At 42.4% G+C, this 23087-nt stretch overlaps 1 protein-coding gene across 1 annotated transcript in view; it reads right to left on the bottom strand.

Moving 5' to 3' along the window:
- Nucleotides 1-19927, bottom strand: part of adcy9 (adenylate cyclase 9) — a 38387-nt gene extending 18460 nt beyond the window's left edge. Inside the window, exon 1 of the mRNA XM_020083952.2 lies at nt 16092-19927. Within this exon, the coding sequence (XP_019939511.2) occupies nt 16092-17973 (1882 nt within the window). The 5' untranslated portion in view covers nt 17974-19927. The remainder of the gene's footprint in view (nt 1-16091) is intronic.
- Nucleotides 19928-23087: the final 3160 nt, after the last annotated feature.

Below are 23087 nucleotides of genomic sequence, written 5' to 3' on the forward strand. Positions count from 1 at the left end.
AAGGCTGTGCTGCTTTTTCCACCTGAAACCAACAGTGACCGTATAAAACACTTGTGATTATACAGACTTGTCTTAACAATCATAAATTTATCTCATTACTGGCAGAACCTTAGTTTCTATGATTGACTGTTTCACTGATTCAAGGTTAATCTGTCGTCAGCACCATATACAACAATACACCAGAGGTTAAGTCAGCCACTGCAGAACCAATGGGCATGAAAAAGTTTCACCAGACTTTTGTCCAGCTTCCTTGTTTGCATAAATAAAATCAGTTATGAATGCAATGAACTCATCTCGAGAAACTGGAAGCACTGTGTGTTTTGTTCCGGGCCCAAGGACAATGTGGACTTGGCAGACGTCCGAAGCCTTTAGGCCAACAACAATCCTATCTTAGGGTTTGAGTTCTCTGCCAAACAGCAACAAAGACCATTTATGAGATTTCGAGCCTCTCACACACATACACACACACACACACACACACACACACACACACACACACACCACAACATTAAACCCAGAAAAACTGTTTTAATGTAATGGACCTTCATGCAAAGCTCCACTGCTTTTCTCTGCTGTCCATTAGCTCATAGGCACTCAACTCTATCAAGATTTTAATGGATGTTAACAGGCACCTTCTGCACAACAAGCCAACCATAAGGCTGTGAATTCACTAATGATGGCTCATCTGCCTCTTTCTATTTTGATCTCTTGATATCCAGTCGCTCACTGAGACAGGAAATAATCAAATAATTATAAAATAATGCATTAAAAGTTAGAAGATTGATTATTTTCCTCCAGTCTTTCCCATTAAAACACTGAACTCTTTTATGCATCCGCCACAGTCAGAAACCACAATCTACTGGTTACACGTTGTATTAGGAAACTTAAAACAAAAGCTATTAACGTGTAAACTTCAATACGTGACTGAGAAGTTCAGTTAAACTGCTGTTAAACTCATGTAAGACAAGATTTATTCAACTGTGTTTTATGAAAAAATTTAAAACCACATACATTTTTTGATGGAGTACATAAGTGAAAAAACCCTGGAAAAAAATCAAGGAAAACAATTTAGGGGAAAAACAGTAAGGAAAGCAGGACACAATTAAGGCTTCATAACTACATTTTCAAACTAAAACGAACTCTGTCCATACAAGCGTTTTGGCATCTACCTGTTCATACTAACAAGCCTGATAAATCTGAAGACCGCTCACGTGCACTGGGCATTCACATGCTGGTGTAAACATAGGAAAACACCAAATGAGGGAACAGTCCGCTTAAATTAAAACAATCCTTACAGCTTAAGCCACATTACATCTCTACAACACATTGGTGATAGCACATACTTATCGATAACAACCACCTAAATATGTTCACATTGAGAAATCACCTTATGTTGCCCTATCTCACAATGTTTAAGCCTCTTGATCGGCACCAACATTTCATGGGTTCTCTTCCCTGACCAATACCGCATCCTTGCACCAAGTGTTTTGTGGTAATCCATCCGGTACTTTTTGCCTAATCCTGCTGATGAACAAACAAACGCGGATGAAAACATAACCTCCCTGACAACAGTAATGATTTAGATCTTATCCTGTGGTAGAGGTAACTACCTCCTTGTTAGTGGATGGGACACAAACCAACAAGTCAAAGTACACCTCTAACATTGTCCATCTTTATATACACTTTATGGTCTTCTTCCAACTTCTCATCTTCTCTAGATGTTGGCTCAAAGAAAATTCCTATATTATCTTAAAATATAATTTTTGTGACATTCGAAGTAAAAGTAAAGTAAAAACGCTTACTTTGTGCATCTAATGTTCATCTTGGTGGCTTGGTCTTATTCTTATCATCTCTGTTGGTGTCCCAGTTTGTTATAAGAGTGCAACAGTGACGCAGCGTGGTCAATACCAGACCCAATAAACTGAAGGAGCTAAATGTAATTTTGCTTTTTTTTTTCTGTGTTACACAAAGGTAAAATCTTCCATAATAGCAAAGGCACAAAGTCTATCAACATATCACAGCAAATCCCAGTGACAACAACTTGTATTGATAGTTCCTAGGTCATAAAAACTCAAAATGAAACATATTGTACATACTTCCAGTTTGCAGGTGGCTGAGATTCACTGCTGAAGTGTTAAAAGAAACTCAAAAGCGTCAGTGAAAGCCAGCTATGTCTGTTGTGGTGGATAGCTACATTAGGCACGCATCTTGCAATCTTCCTTCTCACTCTCCTGCATGAAAGGAACAATGCTGACGAGTTCAAGACACCGCAGAGATAAAGATAAAGGAGATAGCAAAAAGCAGAGAGAGCAGCCGACGGCGCAGAGATGAGGAGGAAGGAACCGTGAGTACCTTGAAGGTCACTGAGTTTAGCATGCCTCACATAACCTGCATTCCTCGTCTACTTCCATTTCAGCTTTCTGACGGCTTGGCCCAATTCTCACTTGAATTGCGCGGGCATTTAAAAGCTGGACAAAAAGACGGAGATTAAAATGAGTAGTTTTCCAATGAACCGAGGTTAATGTGTGTAAAAGTACAAGTATTAACTATATGTACAGTTAAGTGCTACATGTATCTTCTGTGTGACAATTAAAGCTCTAAGAAACAAATTAAATCCCTTTCTTCTGAATCACTCCGTGCGTGCATGTGTGCTTGTTTGTGTGTGTGTGTGTGTGTGTGTGTAAGGGCAGCACTATCGGAAAGAAAGTGACACGAGCACTCTGAAGTCTCAGATCAATGGTTTTTATTGATTTATTGACAGCAGCTGGCAGGAGAGAGGGTTCAGATGAGGACAGCTGCTGCTGCTACGACCATCACTGCTACAACACAGACATACATATAGTGTGCATAATCATAACTGCACTGGATGGAGCCTATAGATCCCAGCATGAACTTTGTGTGACAACAAGAATGGAATTTACTAAATTTGAGGTGGCTTAATCGTCTTCACCGCCACTAAGGAGGTTCATAGGTTTTCATTCCTGTTTGTCAGCAGGATTACCGATTTAGACGATTTTTTAAAACTTGGTGGAAGGACGGGATATGGGCCAACAAAGAATCCAATAACATTTGGGGCAGAATCAATTAAAGGGGCAGATCAAGGATTTTTTTTAAACTTTCTTTTCCATTGCAGAACATTTCTGTGTGCGTGGTATGCATCTGATCTTAATATACAGTATATATATGCAATGTTGTGGTGCCGTTCTCCAAGCATCGCTGACCCTGTTGTCTCTGCTAACAGGTGTAGAGGAGTTAAATGATGCATTTTACAATGAAACAACTGCTTACATGTATAGCCAAGCTATTATTTGAGCAATCTGCAAGAATACCTGTGTCCAGCAGCATTTTCTGCCCTACATGGTTTTGGGTGAGACCAGGAAGGACGAGTGCCTGGTGGGTTGGTGGGTGAGTTGTGGTTCCAGTGGAATAGTGAGAAACCTTTCGAACGTCCAGATCGGCCTTGATGCACCAAAACACTATACCCAAAAATGAGTGGGGCCGTGGATTTACTTACAAAGGTATGATGCATGTTATTCACCTGAGTGACAAAGACTGCGGAAAACCGAGTCATGATTGCCAACACAACGACATTCGAAACAAGATCACCATGTTTTTAGCCTAAATGTGGAGGCTGCTGTGATCCATGCATGAATGTGGCTCCGGAGAATGAGAAATTTGAATTTATCAAACAACTTTTGTGTTTGTGTTCATAAACAAACATCATCCACTAAAGAGCATAGCCCTTCACACACAAGATATCCTTTCCAGGTAATATGAGGCTCTGTCTGAGACAAACTGGATTGATATCAGACACACACACAAACCTGGCCTGTCCTACGTGTATGACTCATCCAAGGTAGTGCACTGCGGTCCTCTTTGCACTTCATATTCTCACATATTGAAAACACATCCATCCAAAGCGCACACACATAGGCGTGCGCACACACACACACACACACACACACACAAACAAACAAACACACACACACACACACACACACACACACACACAGTATGAGCAGACCAAGTGTGTAGGCACATGAATCAATCTATGAATGAACAGAGGGATGAATGGAGAGGAAGCATAGCTGAGCTGTCAAATTCCACATACACACCTGAAGACCATGCGCACTGTGGACACACACGTGCGCGCGCGCACACACACACACACACACGCGCAAACGCAATTGCATACACGCATACACGCATACACATTCATCAAAAAAAAATACTCTGTTACTCCTGCTTTCCTGACACACTGACACATAAAAAAAACACTGAACTTAAGCTGAAAAGAAAATAGTATTTGAATGTGTGGAAAATATGCTGCCACAAGCTTCTGAAACACAATGATTCAAGGATTCTGGGCTGGGTGAAATGGCCAAAAATTATTCCAAGATAAACATTTTCATATCAGGCTATATGAATAATTACTGTGATAAATGTCACATTATTATTTCTTTTAAAGTTTACAGACCTTTAAAGATTTTTGCTCCTGAGTAAAGGTTGTGGTTCTAAACTTTCTTTAGGGGCAGAGACTGATATCAATTTTGTGTTATACCTCCTCACTGTGTTTGCACAATGCATAACCATTATATCGATATTTATTGAACTCTTGTTATAGTACTTTTGATGAAAATTATATTGTGATAATTACTGATATTTATCATATCACTCTAAATAACTATATTTCGGGGTTTAGGACTATGGAGACGTCCTGTGAAAGCTCTTTTTCACAAATTGCTAACATCATTGTGAAAACTAATGAATTTGTTAAAGAAAAGACTATTTACTTGACTATGGAAATCATTGGTAGTTGCAGCCTTACATTTCACATCAGCTCTTACCAACATTAGCATTATTCAGGTCTGTGACACCGCATCTTCGCTTACCTCAGTCCCTCCACAAACGCACAGACAGGCCCCATTCGGCAGCCTTCCTGTGAGAGCGTCTGGGTGAACGTTTCAGACCGAAGCTGACATTTCATATAATCCCCAGAGGGCAGATCCCAATCCGGACTCTGCACTTCCTGACAAATGATCTTCGACCTTACGGGTCGCCAGCTTCCCTCTGGTCCCACAACACTGAAAAGTGAACATGTGTGTGACTATGGAAGACAGAGGGAGGCACTTGAACAGTTACTCAAACCAGTTACACTTCTAAAACAACCTGAGTCAACCTGAAAAACTGAAGAGGAGAAGGACTTGGAGAAGACAGACAGCGGCGAAACTTCCCCTCCTCTCTTCCAGCTTCATCTAACCTTTTCTCACATTCTTCACTTTCATGTCACTGCTTGGAACAGTCAGAAAATAAACAACTCCAGCACTAAAAATAGACTTCAACATGTTTTCCCTTCTCAGAGACTCGGCCCTCCAGTAGCGTCCAACTTCTATCTCTAACCTTCGTCTTGAATTCTTCCCTTTCTTGTCTTGCCAAACCTCACGTTTCTCTCCACCTCTTACTACCTTTATATCTAACTACTCGTCTTGTTTCTGCTTTCTCTGCTCACTTCTTCTTTCTCCCACCCTCTCCCCTCCACTGGTCTGTGGTGGGTCCTGACTACAGGCCCCAATGCAACAGCGCATGCCTCCATATTTGGACACACTGAACTGAGGGATGAGACTCTCACACTATACTCCTTCAAATACCCTCCCATCCCTCCCCTTCCCTCTTTTGTGCCATCATTTGAGTCTAGGGAGTTCCTCACTCTCTCCCACTCCTTCCTCCCCTTTCCTTTTTTTTTCTCGCCACCTCATTTATCTCTCTCTTTAGTTGCTTTGAGAGATGCATTAAAGTCTGGACATTTTTCCAGAAATTTTGCAGAGGATAAATATGAGAACAAAAATGTCTGAGTCAGTCGCACGGACATTTTCCATAAACTTTTCTGTCAGATCCAAATAAAATGTCAGGAGAATGTCCAAGCGAGGAAAACGTCCAGAAACAGCCAGCGAGTGGGTGTGCTAATGATGTTAATGAGATGCTTTTTGAGGCATTTTGCCTTTTTTGACAGGATAGTAAGCGTGAAATGGGAAGAGAGAATTGGAGAAGACACACAGCAAAGGGTTGGGTCAGAACTGTGCCCGCGACTCACTCAAAAATTTAAAAAATCCAAATATCTCAGCACGAAAAGAGGCACCATACATGTAGAAGACACCAACAAAGATGTCTACAATGACTGGGAGATCCCGGAGCTTTTGGTGATAGGGGCGGGCGTCTGTGTGGATGTGCTGTAAATAAAATCACCTTATTTATGCAGCAGAGTTTATGTCATGCCATGCCTCCTGCATGCTCTGCCCAGCCTCCATCCCTCGCCTGAATGCCCCGAACATTTTCCTGCTTTTGTGAATGCTGCTGCGTTCTTTATATGTGAAAGATAAACTCCAAAAAATGTCTGGACATTTACCTCAATACAGCTTTTCTTTTTAATTCACAACTGAGGGAATTAATAGAACATCCATGGGAAGTCTGATGTACCCCGTTAACACGAGTTCTTGGCTTTCGGTCTAACACAGGACCTTTGTCACACCATCTCAAACATCAAGAACTTATTCTGACAGGAACCAGCTCCCAAATACAACAAGAGTGGAACGCAATGTGAAAAAATATAAATGACATGAATTGAAACCAAGATTAAATAATTATCAAGATTAAACAGCAGATTGATAGGCATGTTTTATTATTTGCATCAATAAAATCCAAATTATACCCCAACCCCCTCCTGTCGCTGATCTGTGTAATAAAGGCAAGATGGATGAAAGAATACATATGTCCCTTTTTCATCATCCACAATCTGTTTATCAGCGGCTCCTTGCAAGTTTGTGTGTGTGTTATATGTAGCGCAGTGGGTTGACACAAGCAATGACGCACTGCAACTATCACTGCGTCACTATCACTGCGTCACTCTCAACACACACACACACAAACAGACACACACAGCGGTTAAGACGGCATTTTAGTGTCTCACTTCACGGGGGCTCTGAGTTTCTCTCGGGAGGCTGTCGCTCTGCAGCAGAGGACAGTCCTTGAGCAGGAAACAACAGACCTTGGTCCTGCTGCAAAGGTCGGGACGCTAATGATGACTTGCGTGTCACTTAGTTTTACACTTGTTCACACACTGGGCCACATATTTACTCTTGTTATCATCATCTTGTATCTTGATAAATTGTACACATGCAGCAAGTTAACAGATGTTTGTTCTCCTTCTAAGACCTAAACTTTACACAACTTCCTTTAAGGTGATGAACCTAAAAGTCTCATTTGAGTCACAGTGTGATTCATTCGGCTCTATGCCATGGATTCAAGATGTCACACACACTCACACATGAGTTCTTCACACACGTGAGTTCTATCTTATTGAGGACACATATTGACAATACATTCCCTAGCCCCTTACCTTAACTTTAACCATGCCTTTAAAATGCCTAACCCTCACCTTAACCTCATTCTAACCCTAAAACAGCCCATCGAAAAAGTCAAGACTGGTCAAACTGTCCTAACTTTGTAGGATCTATGCTTAAAATTGTCCACAAAAAGATTTAAACACACACACACACACACACACACACACACACACACACACACACACACACACACACACACACACACACACACACACACACACACACACACACACACACACACACACACACACACCTCCCCTGCTTCCATGAGCTGTACTGTGAGAAATCCTTAAGAAATGGTTATGAATAGAAAATATCTTCTTCTCCTCTTCCCTTTAATGTCACACAGCTCTCTCTCTCTCTCCACAGACCACCAGGGACCAGCGCTTCATTTGCTTTTTCTGGTAGAACATAACTGACGCAGATTTTCCCGCCTGGAAATGCAGATGGTAACATGGTGACATCCATCAGTACATAGATAGAAATGCTGCTTCTCCTCTAAACATGGCCTCAGTTGATCAAAATCCAATGAAATCCCAGTTGTATTGTAAGCAGTGATGTAAGGCTCACACTTTTACTCTTGCTGTCGTTCTCCACCAACAAACTGAACAAAAAGACTTCATGGTGATTCTTTGAGACCAAAGGGTGCGCTGGGGAAATGTTTGACTGAAGTAGCAGGCTGAGGAAAACATTGGCCCACCCTGGAATTAAATGTTGTATAAGTACAACTCCCCCTCCACCATATGAAGGACTCCACTAACAATGAGAATATAGTCAAAACAAGATGCTTTCGCCCATGTTTTCATCTTCTTTGTATTTTTTTAGCAGGATCACACAAAAACAAAAAGATTTTGTGGAGGGGTGGGGCATGAGCCAAGGAAGAACCCATTCATTTATGGTTCTGATCTGAATCACGGGGAGACTACAGGGATTTTGTTTTCACTGTCTTTAACATTGAGGGATAGAGCGTTATACAACATTTCTGTTAATTTCTCAGAAAATAATTCATGAATCTTAATTTTAAAAAATCAGGTATGTTTAGAGGACTGATATTTATGAGTGTGTGCAATTTGGTGCAGATGTAAATAAAAATGGGTACCTATTGATTGAATATAAATGCGGTTTCATGAGGGGACTGTTGGGAGGCATGTTCTCTTCTTCGTGCCACTCTAGTTTATTATTAAGTTCAAGTTGATACAAGCATACTGCACAAGTCCAATGAACTCAGGGACAAAGTGAATTCGTCTTTGCTTTTGTTTGGATGTTTTAAACCACTGGCTTTGAACAATTAAATGAAGACATTATGACTGTAAAAAATGCCACCAGGATTTTCTTTGAACTCTCCAAATCTATTATTCATAATTGCTGTTAAACACAGCTCCTCTCCAGCAAGTTGGCACACACACACAAAATGTTTTGACCTCTGTTATTCTGAGTCAGGCATTATGTATGAACAGGTCAATTAGTAACAGTTTGGTAGGTGTGTCAGGTTGCCCTTTGTCCCAGGAAGAGTATGATCAGGACAAGGCCGAGGTCAGTGTATCCGTATCAAAATCACATTAGTACAGAGGTGTAAAAAGGCCTGGTGGTCCGAGCTGCTTCTTATGTAATCTCTCGCTCTCCCTCCCCACCTTTTTTGTACTTAACAACACCAATAGAGCATGAGCTTTTAATTGTATTTTCACATGACATTAGTGTTCGGCTGTATCATTATCTCCTGAATGCCAAAATATTTTCTGGGTATTTTTAGCAACACGTTTTGCTGCCAGAGCCAAACCCAGTGCAGGCATGAAGTAAGACAATAAAACTCAGTGTAATAAAAAATCAAATGAGACAAGGTCGGGTGTGAATCTAACTGTCACATGTCACTTTACAGTAAATCATTACAAGGCTTAATGTGGCCACAATAAAGATGATAAGATAATAAATAGTGGCAACACACACGTATAGACTGTAAGTAATGTGCCAAAAACACTTATGTAATCCTCAGACTTCTACTAAAAATAGCACAATGCATTCACAAGGACAGCAAACTGGCCTGGAAAGACAAGTTAAAGTGAACATGGATGTGTGTGTGTGTGTGAGAAAAGAGAAGAGAGAAAGCTATCTGTGGACAGCTCCTGCTATCGGAGCTGCTGGCCTCTTCTTATAACTGGGAATGTTTGGGAATGAACTCAAGAAAATGTCCGCAAAAATAGTGTTTTGGACATTTTCCAGAGTTTTCTCAGTGGGAGATTTTCAGGGTCAGACACATTCACAACAACAGGGAAGTATCTGTAAATTTCTGGCAGGAGGACAGAGCATGACAGGAGGCAGGACATGACGTGTAAATTCCACTATGGAGATCTTGTGTTTTTATTTTACAGTACATCTATGACAGCTTTGGCTCATATTTTCACACTGAGACATCTGTATTCAGTTTTATTTTTTTCATCAATTTTTGGTAATTCTTTTAAAGGAAAAATATGATCTTGTATATAATAAGAATTAAAATATGTCTTTTATACTTCCATTTTTTGAGAATAACTCAGTGTTAAAGCTCCAGTGTGTAAGATTTAGTTGAAAGGGAACTATTGGCAGACATTTAATGTAGAATAATCCTCATGATGTTCACTAGTTTGTTTCATCTAAATTGTATGAATTGTAGTTTTCTTTACTCCAGAAATATACTCCCTTTATATTTACATAGAGGGGGTCCTCTCTATGGAGGCCGCCATGTTTTTTCACATTAGTCCAGACTGAACAAACTAAACACCTTTCGAGTTTTTATGACAACTGAAGCTAGCACAGGTTCTTTTTCACGTCTGGAAGGAGAGGGTGAGGTGAGTTCAGCTGCAACATGCAATTTCAACACTCGATATCACTAAATTCTACACACTGTACCTTTAATCAAAGCAGAATCCTAAATACAACAGAGAAATAAAAAGAAGCCTATCAAAGGAATTTAACTAAAAAGTCAAACATTTTTTGTTTTTTCCTCTCTGGTATGTTTCCACCATCAAGTCACATGAAGCCCAGTTCAGACTCAGCTAGAGAAGGTGAGAGATAACACATGAACCCTGGTCCTCCTTGACTGCACATGTACACTCTCACCACAGAGATGACCGTCACTGATACTGTAGGATAAAGTCTGAAGTAGTAGTGAAAATGCTGCTGAAACAAATCAACTTATAAGTGATCACCACTAAAAGAAGTCATCTCTCCTGACTACGTCAAGGCATTTTTCTTCTCTTTCTGTTATCATACACACTAAGAGCCCGATGCAGACACACCGATTATACCCGGGTGTTACACCCCATGATTATGTGGCACTACAAGGTGAATAACATGTAAATTCACTGACCACCACTGATACGAATCAAGACCAGAAAGCCTTTAAAAAAGCAGAACCGTGGGATTTATTATCATGGTTGACCCCTGAAGCTTGTAGTGACAGCGACTCTAAGAAGCAGCCCTGTGATGGGTCACAGGCCAGCAGGCAACTTTATACAGAGCGTCACTTTCTCACAAAGGCACATGTAACACAGACACACAGGGAGACAACTGTGTGCATACAAAGACACAGAGGGTATGTTTAATGTGGTGAGAGTGACAGTGCAGAAGGAGGGCAGTGCAAAAAGCAGAAGAGAGAAAAGAAAAAAGAAACGTGCACACAGGGAGTTACAGTACAAAGAACACTTAAGACCTGAATCAGTGTTTAACCCCTGTGCCCACCTTTAAGTGATAAATCTATTTGTGTATGTGTTCAAGTATCTAAGTCACAAAGTCTTTGATCAGTCTTTTGTTCAATGCCTTATCTATATTACCACACACACACACACACACACACACACACACACACACACACACACACACACACACACACACACACACACACACACACAATGTATTTCCATTACATTTAGATAAATGGGTGAATGAATTGCTGATAGTGTATTATGGTGATCTGGATGAGGAATTTCCAGGACCGCTGAGGAGACAACAAGGGGAAAGAGGTGATTTCCACTGTCCTCAGTCTCCAGAGAAGAAACTGCCAATCAATAACACTATTCATAAGTCTACAAAGAGGCAGTAAGCATATGGTGGCTTGTACTGAAACATCACAGTGACCCAGTTGGTAAACAGACATGTCACTGATGTTTGCAGGACAACAGTGGACAGATGTAGAGTAGAATAGCAAAATCTATGACCCAGTGGATTTGGCCTGTTTATGGTTAATGGATCTGCCATTTGCATAGTTAGGTGACAGATTTTTTTTTTTGCCACACTGGCATGGGGGCATAAAACGATACATAGACATATGCACCTATGCATTTGCACACACACAGAAAGTACCTCCAGACTCACAGACTGAAACTGAAAAGCTGCTAGTGTCACTGTACGATACCATGAGAACAGTTCATGGTTCAAGCCCTTGAGTCTGCAGTTGTACAATCTCCCTCTATTCTACACTCTCAAATATAAATCAAGACCTCTAATGCGCACACACACACACACACACACACACACTCACGCCTGGAAACTCCACGACCTCATTTCCCTGAGCTACCACACTTGAGAAGTGGAACCTAAAAAGGCATTAACGCCGCAGTTAGAGGCAGGATATAAAGACCAGCTAAACAAAAACCCAGGGCAGAAAACTGCAGTCCTCAACACCTGCAGTGAAATAGGAGTGTGTTTGTGCACTGCAAACAGAAAGACGGCACAGGACTGGATTAGCGAGGATGGAGGAGAAACAAGCATGTCGAGCAGGGGGACCCGGCCGCAACCATTGACCCAAGTGAGATTCAGATAACGGTTAGCACAGAAAAAAACAGTCTCATTCTGTACAATAAATGTAGGTGTTCTTCGGAGACAGGTGAGGACAAAAGTAATGTCCTGCTGCTAGAGCCTTCATATAAAGACCTAGTAACACACACACACAGTATAATGGATGTGTAGTCAAGACAAGAGGGGATGATCACTGGGTTACCATTGAAGGATTTAGGAGAGAGTGGTCTAAAAGCGTAAATGTCACTTACTAATTGACTGACTGGTTTTATAGATTTGGTCAAAAACAAGTTGCAGCAACTGTTAAACAGACTATGTTCCTATTTACAATGGTGTTGTGTGTGTAAACAGCGGAGTAGTCTCATAGTCGCTCAGTGTATCCTGACAGTGTTTTGTGTAAACAAGGATGTAGCACATTAGACAGGTTCCAAAGAAATTGCAACCATTAATGCAATTACCCTTGTGTGGCGAGCAAACATGTCAATGACTCTGAGCAATAAGCATTTCAAATTAACTGTGAGCCACTTTAAAAGTGGCTTTGAACAAACGGTTGGAGTGGTTTTTTTAGTAATGTTTTCCAGTTCCCATCTACACATACACGGCTGGAGTCATCATAAGAAAGTGCTTTTTGCTTGTGTCTACAGATGAACAATTTATGTAGTAAGTATGTTAATAACAGTAATAATAGTTTGAAAGCATGAGTCCAACTTTGTTTTTCCAAATATCCCTTATTTTATGTTTGGGAGCCATCTTGTCACAAGTTTTGAATTTTCATGAAACAGCTTCAAACTTTGAATGTGGATATAAAACACCCTGTACACTTAGCTTGTGCAGTTATTCAGATTTTGCACAGTTCAAACTTTAACTCACCTAAACTTCTTAATCATCTCTGAAATGCTGCAAGCTTTGGAAATGTCTGCCTTGTATTTTAATTCCCTCCATACCTGCATAATTAATGCATTTGTCAACAGAGATATGACTCATCCCTTACATGCGCTGCACCGAGCTGGGAGACTGTTTGCTGCTGAATCACGATACATTTCACGGATTACATAGAGAGCGCTCCTGGCGTATACCTGGCAGAAGTCATGGTTTGCTGGTTGTTGTTTTAAAGGAGAGCGGGATGACGGGTGTTTAGGGACTAAGAGCGAGAATCGTTGACAGCATACTATCTGAGGCGACTCATTCAGCCTGCTGTGGGATCTGTAGCATGCCTTGACTAAAGAGAGACAGACAGCACTGGAGCACTGTTACACAACAGACCACATGCACAGGCCTGGGTGACAGGTGAGAGTGAGGCAATAAATAAGATAACAAAACGGAGGCAAATGAAAAGCAGAAGGAGAGATGTGGAAGGAAAAGAAAATGACAGACAAAGCATTTAGAAGAGGGTGGGGGGGATGAAAGAAGTAACCAAATTATTCAGCTTATCACTCACACTAATATTGAGCATATCAAACAAGTGCAAGAGACAAAAATATTCAGAAAAACTAATTTTGGAAACTGTCTGAATTGGGAATTTTTGTTTTAACTACTGTCCAACTTCTTTCAAACCAGGTAACTGCTGTGTTTTAATATTTTAAATGCAAGGGAAGAGAATGGAAAGTGATAGAGAGGAGGAGCATTTGACTGTATAAGTCAATAAGTGCTGTAAGAGAAAATGATATGTTAGAATTGACATTGGGTTCAGTTTATCAGGGTGAATGGTTCTGACATCCTCAGAGAGGAACAACACCATGAACTCTGTAAATCGCCAACAGGCAACACTTTAAAACTTTGTGTTCTAATCATGTGAAACCTCTTTAAAAATTGGTTCAATTAAAGAGGAGCACACTGAGGCTGCGGCTATGCTTGACGAATTGAACATTGGATGCGCCAACGTTGACACGACGCCTCTCCCTTTCATACTCCTGCTTAACAACACTGCCGGTAAAAGGCAAAGAAGATAAGGAAATGCAGACAGAACGGTTTGGGTACCTGCTCATTTCCTCCAGGATCATCGCTTCTGGCTTGTGCAATGTTTATTTTAGCCTTGAAAATCCATTCACAGAGGATTTTCAATAGTCGTATCAACAGTCCCTGCAATCACACTCCAGGAGCCATCTGGGAATGTCTATGCTACTTTATTGGCATTCATTTTGTGCTAGATGTGCCACACTTGCCCAATCCAAAAAGTTAATAGGGTCTAGACCAGACGAAAGGAGGGCGTGCTCCAGCAGAAATTATGCCATTTCTGGTGCGTGCCACCGCGTGCAAGGAAAGGAACAACGAACATAAACAAGGCTAAACATCACAACACCTAAAACAACTGATTTGATCTTGATCATTTTCGGTTTAACTCCTTGTAGATATATTTCTCCAGCCACTCAACACCAGACAGCAGTTGCAATGCTGCATCTGTGATTCTATTTATTTCTCTCAACAAGAAGTGTTCTCTCAGAATAAGACTATGGTGATCTATCTACACAAACCCGTCTCTGTGCTACACAAACCAACTGTTAAGGTTGTCTTCTGGTCTGAGCAGGAACATGTGGGTCTGTGTTTCAGAGGGAAACTTGATGCCATTCTGCCCTTTTCTATCCCTCGACAAAACCTGTCAATATCTCACTCTGTTGCTGTTCACTAGTCTGGAAATAGAGAGTGATGGTACCGTTTAGAGCCAAGTGTGAATACAGTCTGACATAAGGCCTGACAATAGAACAGACAGTCTCTGTTTGCAAGAGACCTAAGATTAGACAGGACCACGAGGAATTCCCTGCTGGAGAGATTAGAGAGATGTTGCTTTTCACAGAGTATTGATGCAGACTGGCTGTGTGTGTGTGTGTGTGTGTGTGTGTGTGTGTGTGTGTGTGTGTGTGTGTGTGTGTGTTGTCTAAAAAAAATCCTGATTTTAAAAAAGCAAACAAGGTAACACTTAGCAAACATGGACATATTGCAGACAGGCAAGTCTAATTTTGCAACACGCCACCACTATTCCTACATGGGGTGTGATGATCAACTCTTTAATCTAATGGAATCCAGGACAATACCTACCACGGCACAGTAAAGCTGGTTAGCCCTCCTGTTATCAACTGCAATCTCTAGCATTCAACATTCAGGCCAACCACAGCAACAAGCTACACTCAGAGACAGCACAGTTAAAAGCCTATGGAGTTGATATACTTTGAACAACCTAATAAGTGAGTGAAGTATTGAAGCCATTTAGCCGCTGTATATTCCAAATGTATACTCATCATGTTATCCTTTTGCCGTGGCCAACCATTAATAGTTTTACTATGCAAGTTGTTGACATTGGTCTGCAGCAAGCATCTTATGTCCATCTGTTGTACTTGAAGAAAAACATTTGTCATCTCATTTCTGTTTCTATATGTAAAAACAGAAGGAATAACAATGAATTGAGTGCTACTGAATGAAATCCAGTTGATATGAACCCAAACACCTCTGTCTTCCTGGTGCTCTAATCTCTTGATCTTGTAGCCTGATCTTCTGCTTCTGTTGGCAGACTGTTTCAACAAGACTAACTGGTCAGATAACATTCTAGTGCCGTCGAGACATGTAGTGACCCCACAAAACCCTGATGACCATGTTCAGACAATGCACAGCTTTTCAACCATTACCCTGTGTGTGTGAGAAATGTAAAATAGCCTCATCGTATGTGTGTTTAGCCTTTGCAGCACACTTTTTAATCACCTGTTCAGTGCTCAAGGTGCTATCACAAACTCGCTGAACTTTGAAGATAAACTCATAGGTAAGTTTTAAATAGCACATTTATCTCTTAAAGTCATTTATCTGTGGATCATGTGTTCAAGACCAGTAATACCCTCTTTGTGAGAACCTCTGAGTTTCTTTGATATCTAACGTCTTTACACGGAGGCTCAGATTTTCCTAAACACATGGAAGCATAGCAGAAGAGCCACTTACCCTTTAGTTTCTCCACCACACTCTGGCCAGCTCTCTCTGCCACCCGCCCATCCTCGCTCTGGTAACGGTCATCCAGGAATCGGGCAGTGGCTTCTGACAGGTGGACCTTGCCTGCCACACCTAGCTGCTCCATCAAGTTAGCCAGATTTACATCATTAGACCATACATCAAACTTGAAGCGCTTTATTCCAAGGATCCCACAGAGCACGGTGCCAGTATGGACGCCAACACGCATGCTGACAGCCTCACATGTCTCCTGGCAGAACTGTTCGATGGCCTGGATCATACCCAGGCCCATCTCTACACAGCAGTAGGCGTGGTCCGGTCTGGGCTCAGGGCATCCTGCTACGCAGTAGTAGCAGTCTCCCAGGGTGCTGATCTTTTCACAGCAGGTTAGTTCACACAGCCGATCAAAACGTCCAAACAGGTCATTGAGAAGGCCCACCAAGGCTGGTGCTGACTTATTGGCAGACATTTTGGTGAAACCCACAATGTCTGCAAAGAGGATGCTGACAGGCTCCATGCGTTTCATGTTAAAGGGCCTAAATATTATCTGTCCACGGGGGATGGAGGTCTTCTTGCGTTTGTGATTGTTGTGAGCATGATTTTTGGGGCTTGTGGAACATTGGGCTTGTGAAACTCCACAGCTTCCTCCACCACCCACAGAGATGGCCGAGGCAGAGCAAGCACCGGAGGAATAACGCTTGCCAGAGTTTTCGCCGCCGCCCTCATCATCACCCTGCTTCATCAGCTCGTCTGCAACTCGTCGTGGCATCACAGAGTGAATCATGCGCTCCTTCAAGGCCTTCTCCACTTCTAAGTCTTTGCCGTGCATGATAGCTTGGCCCACTTTGAGAAAAGTACTGCGGGAACGAACCTCAGACATGATGAACAGGTGGATGCCAATGACATGAGCACACAAGTGAAGCAGAGCTTTGGCCGGGCCGAGCCAGCTGAGTGTGTCCCCTGAACCCTCTATCCCTGTTCCCAAGCTGGCAGTGTCATGACTCCTCTGAAGCAATGGCAGCCATCCTAATGCCTCGAATAATATAGAATAGAGGAGCCCAAGCATCACAGAGGCATATAGACGGACATGGAGGACACTGTATAACAACAGCAAAACCTCCATGCACAGGGAAAAGGTGCCCACAGACGAGATGCAGTGGCTTGTAGGTTGTGTTAGTTCGTCTGGTGAGCGATATGAGGCATTCCCACCACCAGCCCACTCCAGCTTAGTGAAACCAGCAGTCTGTATCTGTGGGGCTAAGGTGATGGCAAAGGTGACCGCTATCAGGACCAAGGAGGTTTGGTTGTACAGCCATGTGTAGGGCTGGGTGAAGGTGAAGAAAAAGAGGAGCACTAGAAGAACCAAAAAGGAGGCTGTGGGGGCTAGGAAGGTCATAGGGTTGCATCGGTCATTGTTGACCCCAAAGTACACCCCCCAGAGTACAGCAGCCACTGCAAGGTAAAACAGGACATAGCGGAAGCGCCGCTGCGTCTGAGGAAAGCACCTATCTTGGCACGCCTCTTCCAGGATCGGGGAGTCAAACTTGGGGTCCCAGCACTGGGCAGCAGAGCGCTCGAACAACGGCGGCGCCTTCCTTTGCACCCTGGGATTGGAGGTCACAGCAGGCCTGGACTCTGCTGAGCTGCAGCTGGAGGAGATGCTGTATTTGTGGAGGTCAGGGTTCATTTTACTCACAGAACCACAGCCTCCAGCTCCTCCTCCTGCCCCACTGTTGGCAGCCCTCAGTGGCTCACGTTGATGCGCGTGTGGCGCGCTGTTAGTAATTCGCACGGTCATGGCGCCATCCCCGCGGGAGTCGCAGCTGACTTCAGTGCCACGCACGAGGAGCGGCCGGTGATGTTGCAGAGTGGCCATGTTGACTGCTCTGAGACGCGGAGACGATGGTTGGAGGGGAGGGGGGGGGACGCTGAATATTAATAATATCTTCTTATGCCGCTCAGGCAACAAGACGCGGTGCGTGGGCGCCGCGTGTGCACATGTGGCACGGCGAGGAGGGGGGGAGGCGGCGGCGGGAGAGTGACAGGGAGAAGGGGGGAGAGAGAGCAAAGGTGTTCGTTGGAATAATCACGCTGCATGAATGGTGAGCGCCGCACAGACGTCTCCTCTACGCACACAGCAGTCTGCACATTCACTCACACAAGACGCACCGTTCCAGTTTCTTGAGCAGGTCATTATCCAAGCCCGGTTTGCGTCAGTACTCACATCACATGCGTCCTCCTCCGAAGAGGCTCTGGGTTTGATCCCGGCTCTCTCTCCAGCTGCGGTAAAAACACTGTCATCACTCCTTCTGCCTTCTGAACTGAACATCCTTCTCGGAAACGACTGGTCGGTGATGCAACGGGCTCATGCTTTTACGCCTTCAACCATTCGCTCCTGACGTTACATGACTGGAAATCACCTCCTCTGGACGTGCGCAATATCTCGATGCTGCTGGCATCACACAGTCAGATCAGCTTCAGGAGAAAATGCCCAGATTCTTTCTTCATTCCGGGAAAACTGTGATTTTGTGGAGGGGAGAAGGTGGAAAACAGCGCTCAGGTCCAGGGCTTCATTGTACAGGAGCACACACTCACAGGCTGTCAACAGTTGGCGTAGTGCGCAGCGAGCGAGTTCCAAAAGTTACTGAGTCCCTCTTATCTCCACAACTGTCAATGTGCTCGTCCTTTGCCTTCGTGAAAACACTCCCAGTATTGTAATGAACAACTAGTAGTGCTCCAATAAAAATTATAAAGCATCTACACTATTAGAAAAATATAGGCCAGTAATAATTTATCTGTTCTCTTGCTCTGTAGACTTCAGAGCTACGGTGTGAAAAAAAGGTTAATGCCAAATTAAAAAGTAGGTAAACTGTTTAAAAAAGTAGATGAGTGGTAATCCAAGCAGCTTTACCTTCCACTACATCCCTTCTCGTGTGTCGCTCGGGTGCGCTATGGGTTTGCATTTCTTCTTCTCATGCACTCTTCTTCCATTTTTAATCCAGCGGGCCCTCGCAAATATTCCAGACTGGGTTATTTCGGAGCCCTGTCCATGTAGTCCAAGAATCCGATCATGGGAGGCCTGACAGGCAGGCCTATTCCCACGGATTTAGCCCCGTCCTTTCCTGAACTCCCTCTCCGGATCTCCACCGTTTATTCCCCCTCTGCCTTCCGATGAGGGGGTCGGGGGAGGCGTGTGCGCAACCAGAAGACGCGTAATCCGCGAAGAGAAGCGCAGAAAACACCATCCGCTGGCCCCGGTTTGGCGAAGGTTTGCCTCTGCTGGGAGTGTCTGCAACTTGTTGCGCGCAGTTGGCAAAACATGGGCTACAGCTATGAGGAACTGCCTCGGTCGGAACAGGCTGGTCTATAAATAGTGATGATCAAAACTCTTGCAATAACAACACCAACGGCGTGTAACATTTGAATGATCTTCTCCAACTTACTGCAGCAACAGCAGCGCTTAATACAAAAAACACGCAACACTTAAAAAAAACAAGTGGTAAAACGCGTGTAAAACGTCAGCGATAGGCCCCTCTCTCGTTTCCAAAAGCTCCCAAACTTTTTTTTCGTTCCCAGGCCGTATTTCCTGCGTTTGGAGAGGAGACCCAGTTCTCTGGTTATTTGGAGCTGAGGCTGGATTTCCTGCCCTCGCATTCCCCCAGAGCAAAGGAGTAGAAAATCCCCCAGAGCGATGCAGGAGACCCCTCGGACATGTTCTCGATGAGATTATGTTGAAACATAAAACCGAGCCCACGAACAACAGCAACGTATCTCAGCCAGTGCCTCAGCTCTGGGTAGCGCTAGTTTTCGCTGGCATGCGTGGGTCCAACAAACACAACACTGTGCGCTCTGGTGCGTCCTCTTCCGTCCGCCGCTGGTTGCCACCCTTTTCTCCCCCTTTTTTTCCACCAGTCTCTCTGCCGGGCCTGGGAAGGAGGGGGGGGGGCTAAATTGAAAGCAGACCCTCAGCGGGAGTTTCGTGGCTGGTTTTCCGTCTTCCCCGGGAGAACTCCACTCCAGTACCTGCCACCATCTTCGCTGCGACTGGGTCTGAGATCCTCCCTCAGCTGGCGGGGTGGGTTTGTGGGAAAAGCGTGTCAAGCGAAGCTTAGTGTGAGAGAAAACACGGTTTCCGGTCGATAAGAAATTTAGAATGTTTCACACGTGATTTAAAGATAACGTTTATGGCCTGTTTGACAGAAACAGATGAAAGGAGTTTTGCTTTCATGTGTTTTTTGGTTTAATTGAACTTTTTTTAAGTTAGTTGCGGGGAAAAAATAAAATCATAAAAAGGTTATAAATTCTGAAAATTAAACAAAAACTTAAAACAAGTATACCAATGACATCTGTCAATCGATCAATGAACCAACCAACCAATCAATATATTAACCATCCAACCCCAACGACCCTCCTCCTGTCTCTCTGTGGTTTACCGAATTTTCCTCATGGCATCAGAAAAAAAGATGTTTTTAGATAAATGGGCTGATTTCACCTCGATGGTTAATATTTTACAATCTGCTGTGGGTTGACAAGATAAACTTGTTCACGTATTGAACTCCTGTAACCTTTATTTAATATTTTGAACAACAATAATTATCATAATTACAAAGTGCTAATAGCTAACCACTGTTCGCTACACTGGCTACATTTCATGCAGTAACATTTATTTCATGTATCATCATACATATCAAGCTATGGGGGTTAATTTCATGAAAACTGAGCTTATTTAACAAACAAACTCATTGTCAGGGATGAGCAGTATTTATGATACATGTATTTGAAATACATATTTGAAATACAAAATAGTGTATTTTGTCATATTTGATAGGTTTGATGAAAATTGATTCATTTTTTATATCAAAATACTATTTTTACATCATAATATAAAGTGTTTTGTGTTTTTGTAGTTTAAAAATAGTAAAATACTTTCTGAGAAGTCCAATTGATGACATCATAAAAATGAAAATCGATGCATGCAGCTTCAGATTTGTGTCTTTTCAGTAATTTGTTAGCCTGTTGAGATCAGAACATTGAGGTTCGAAAAATTGATGATCCAGCACGAAGCAAGACCCAAAGAAGAAGCACAAGGTGAGAAAATGTGTCGGTTGCCAGTTCTCCGTCAATTGTTTGCATAAATTGTCACAATTGTTAACAGTTCCTGTCAGGTTTTGGTGTTTGTTTCAGTATCCTAGGCTAATTCAAATGTACGCAGTGTTCTAGCTAAATATTTAACCCCAGTAATATGAGCAACCCTCACTGTTATCTTACTACTTTGAGCCTATGGTAATTTTTCATCAGTTTTACATGTGATAAAAACTGTAAAGTGTTTCAGAGTTGTTCTACAACATTACTTTATAATGCCACAAGCTAGTTTAACTTAGTTAATGCCATGAAACAACAGGTTCTTATCCCATCCAACACTGGTGTTTGTTGCAGCAACTTCTCTAAGTCTAAGTGTGAAACTTAGTGGGGGCTGTTTTGTGAGAATTATTCTGAAATAACTCGGTGCTATTGAACAAGACTGTGTCGACACTTGAATAATTTATTAATTTATTACTTAGAAACTAGTCGTTTTATAAAAGTGGTATAAGTTGTCTGCTTATGAATGACTTGTTTGTCATTGTCGTCAGTGTGGTGTAAGGTATATTTACAATATATATTGATGTTTCAATGTTGAATGCTGATGTTGAAGAAGACACAGTATCTTGATGTTGATTGCCACCTGCTAATAAACTGAACAAAGACCTTTGAAGAAACAATCATGTTTAAACTTTGAATCCAATAATAACCCTCATTATAGACATGAGTGTGTGTGTCTGTGTGTGTGTGTGTTGAGGAGCTTACAAGAGAGGTCTGTATACAGAGTTGATAAAGCCACACTGATAAGTCTGTGTTTACACTGTGACTAAAAGCTGGGAGTACGGCCTGTCAGCCCAGGAAACACAGACTACACACAGAATATAGGCTTGAATAAATATGATAACATACCGTATTTACTCTCGAAACATCTACTATGTATGTCCAGGTGTGTCAATGTAGTATGTGTGTGATTGGGTCGCGGTCAGATATTATACTGACCGCTCTGGTGAAATGAACTTTACCAAATTATCAATCAGATTTGATAAAGTGGGACAACTGAAAATGTTTGAAAAAACTCAATGCATATTTTGTTGCTGAAATACATCACAAACATAATTTGATAACTATTAGTAACATTCTCTTGTGTATGGCAGATTTATATCCTTAACATTAATATTTTCAGAATGGTAAATTGGTAAATGGTCTGTATTCGTATAGAGCAGCTTTTCTGGTCTTGATGACCACTCAAAGCACTTTACAGTACAGTTTTGCCATTCACCCATTCACACACACATTCATACAGTGAATGACTGACCAAGAGAAAAAAGATTATTCAGTTTTGATGGACATACCCAGGTTACATGTAGTGTGATGTTGTGAGAGGGAGTGTCATCCAGGGGAGATACATCCCCTCCCAGTGGTTGCAGCAGAGACTACAACCCGTCATGGCATCCGGTTAAGTGACTACATTTCCCATAGTCAGCAGAGCAAGAGTTTTATGTTACAGTAAAGGCAGAGAATAAGAAGTTCAACTGAAAATACCTGTGTTTGTTTGTTTAGCCACTGTCTGATGGAATTAAGTTAACCTTTTGCTGACAGTACATTATTTGAGTTAGAAACCGCCGCTTGTCATCTTCCTTTGTGCACCCATGACTCACAAGCCTCTCTGGACCTCTCAAGAGATCACAGCAGCCATGTCCAGACAAGCCCATTACAGGTCAAGGGAGTGAAATAGAAATAAATATATACACAAGGACTGTGCAGGTACAGAAGGCTACTCGAAACTGTTGTGGGAGTGTGATTTTGGGTTCTGAGCAAGTTGAAGCATTTGAAGTGGAATGCATCATAAGAATATAGAATATGATATAAGAAATGCATGAAGAATGTAAAGAAATATGGATCAATGAAGCT

The sequence above is a fragment of the Paralichthys olivaceus genome, chromosome 8 (genome assembly GCF_024713975.1).
Source record: "Paralichthys olivaceus isolate ysfri-2021 chromosome 8, ASM2471397v2, whole genome shotgun sequence".
In the NCBI taxonomy this organism is placed as follows: Eukaryota; Metazoa; Chordata; class Actinopteri; order Pleuronectiformes; family Paralichthyidae; genus Paralichthys; species Paralichthys olivaceus.